Source organism: Myotis brandtii, unplaced genomic scaffold (assembly GCF_000412655.1).
Source record: "Myotis brandtii unplaced genomic scaffold, ASM41265v1 scaffold601, whole genome shotgun sequence".
Lineage (NCBI taxonomy): Eukaryota > Metazoa > Chordata > Mammalia > Chiroptera > Vespertilionidae > Myotis > Myotis brandtii.
This window is the reverse complement of record NW_005370276.1, coordinates 569440-570746: the sequence shown is the minus strand read 5'-3', so window position 1 is coordinate 570746 and position 1307 is coordinate 569440. Positions and strand designations below refer to the sequence as shown.

Genomic DNA, 1307 nt, shown 5'->3' with positions numbered 1-1307 from the left:
GGAGTCACTTCCTGCAGCTCCTCGTAGGTGATAAACAGGAAGTTCTCTTTGCCCTGCATCCGAATCCAGCCTTTAATGTGGTCGAACCAGGAGCCGAACTGCACTGCGGGCAGAGGGGCGGAGGGGTGAGGGCCAGGCAGCGGGGCCTCCGCTGGTGCTCACGGGGCCTGACTAGCCCCCCTTGGCCCAGGCCTGGCCCCTCGGAGCTGGATGCCCCCCTCCCCCATCCCTGACACCTGGTCCCTCTGTCTCCCTGTCTCTCTGTCTGCATCCCTCTCTCTGCCTCCCTCTGTCTCTGGCGCTGTCCCTGTAGCTCAGTCTCTCTCTGGCTCCCTCTCCCTGGTGTTTCTGTCGGTGCCTTTGGTTCTCTCTCGGTCTCCTGGTCTCCTCTCTCCCTCTGTCCCTCTTCCCTCTGGGCCACAAGGGGCTCCCCGCCCCCTCCCCCGTCCTCACCTTCGCCTTTGAGGAAGTTCTGCAGGAACTGGTCTGGGGTGCCGGGGTCCTTCAGCTGCCCGGCGATCTTGGAGTAGTGATAGAGCGACACGGCCACGTCCCGGGGGTTCCGGCCCATGTAGATGACCTGCATGCGGTGTTGGGAGGGGAGAGAAGGCGTCCGTCACGGCGGCCGGCCCCCCGGCCCCAGGCTGTGTTTTGAGCTCCATTCCTGGCCCTGCAGCAGGAAGGACTCAGGGTAGACTTCCCAGGGGACTTCCCAGCTTCTGGCAGCTCAGATCCTTGCACCTCGTCCCAGAGAACGGGGAGCGCTCCCTCCAACCACATGCTGGGGGGAGGGAGGGAGGGAGGGGCTGTTTCTGGGTCAGGAGGAAGGACCGTTGGCTTCAGGAAACACAGAGCGGAGGAGAAAGGCACGGAGTTCAGGATGGGGGCGATCAGGGTGAGAGGTGTGGACCAATAGAGGAGGGACGCCGCCCCTCCTTCCTGTCCCCAGAGCTGAGGCCCCAGCCTCATCCTCTCCTGCCTGGACCTCCGCCCCAGCCCCCTCCCTGGCCTCCGGCCTCCACACAGCCGCAGGGGGTCTCTCTGCACCCCGCGAGGACCCCGCCTTCCTGGGTTCTCAGCGCCCCAGGACAGAGTCCCAGCCCCTGGGCCTGGCATTTGAGGCCTCAATTCCCTGGCTCCAATCTGTTTACCAGGTTTATATTCTACTAGAGGCCCAGTGCACGGCATTCGTACATGGGGGGGTCCCTCAGCCCGGCCTGCTCCCTCTCGCAGTCTGGGACCCCTCGGCAGACATCCCCCGAGGGGTCCTTAGCGCTGCTGCGGAGGCAGGAGAGGCTCCCACCACC

General features: G+C 65.0%; 1 protein-coding gene across 1 annotated transcript in view; it reads right to left on the bottom strand.

Moving 5' to 3' along the window:
- Window positions 1-1307, bottom strand: part of SULT2B1 (sulfotransferase family, cytosolic, 2B, member 1) — a 77264-nt gene that overhangs the window by 13706 nt on the left and 62251 nt on the right. Inside the window, exons 6-7 of the mRNA XM_014550421.1 lie at window positions 454-580; window positions 9-103 (exon numbers count right to left, since the gene is read on the bottom strand). Coding sequence (XP_014405907.1) covers window positions 9-103; window positions 454-580 — 222 coding nt within the window. The remainder of the gene's footprint in view (window positions 1-8; window positions 104-453; window positions 581-1307) is intronic.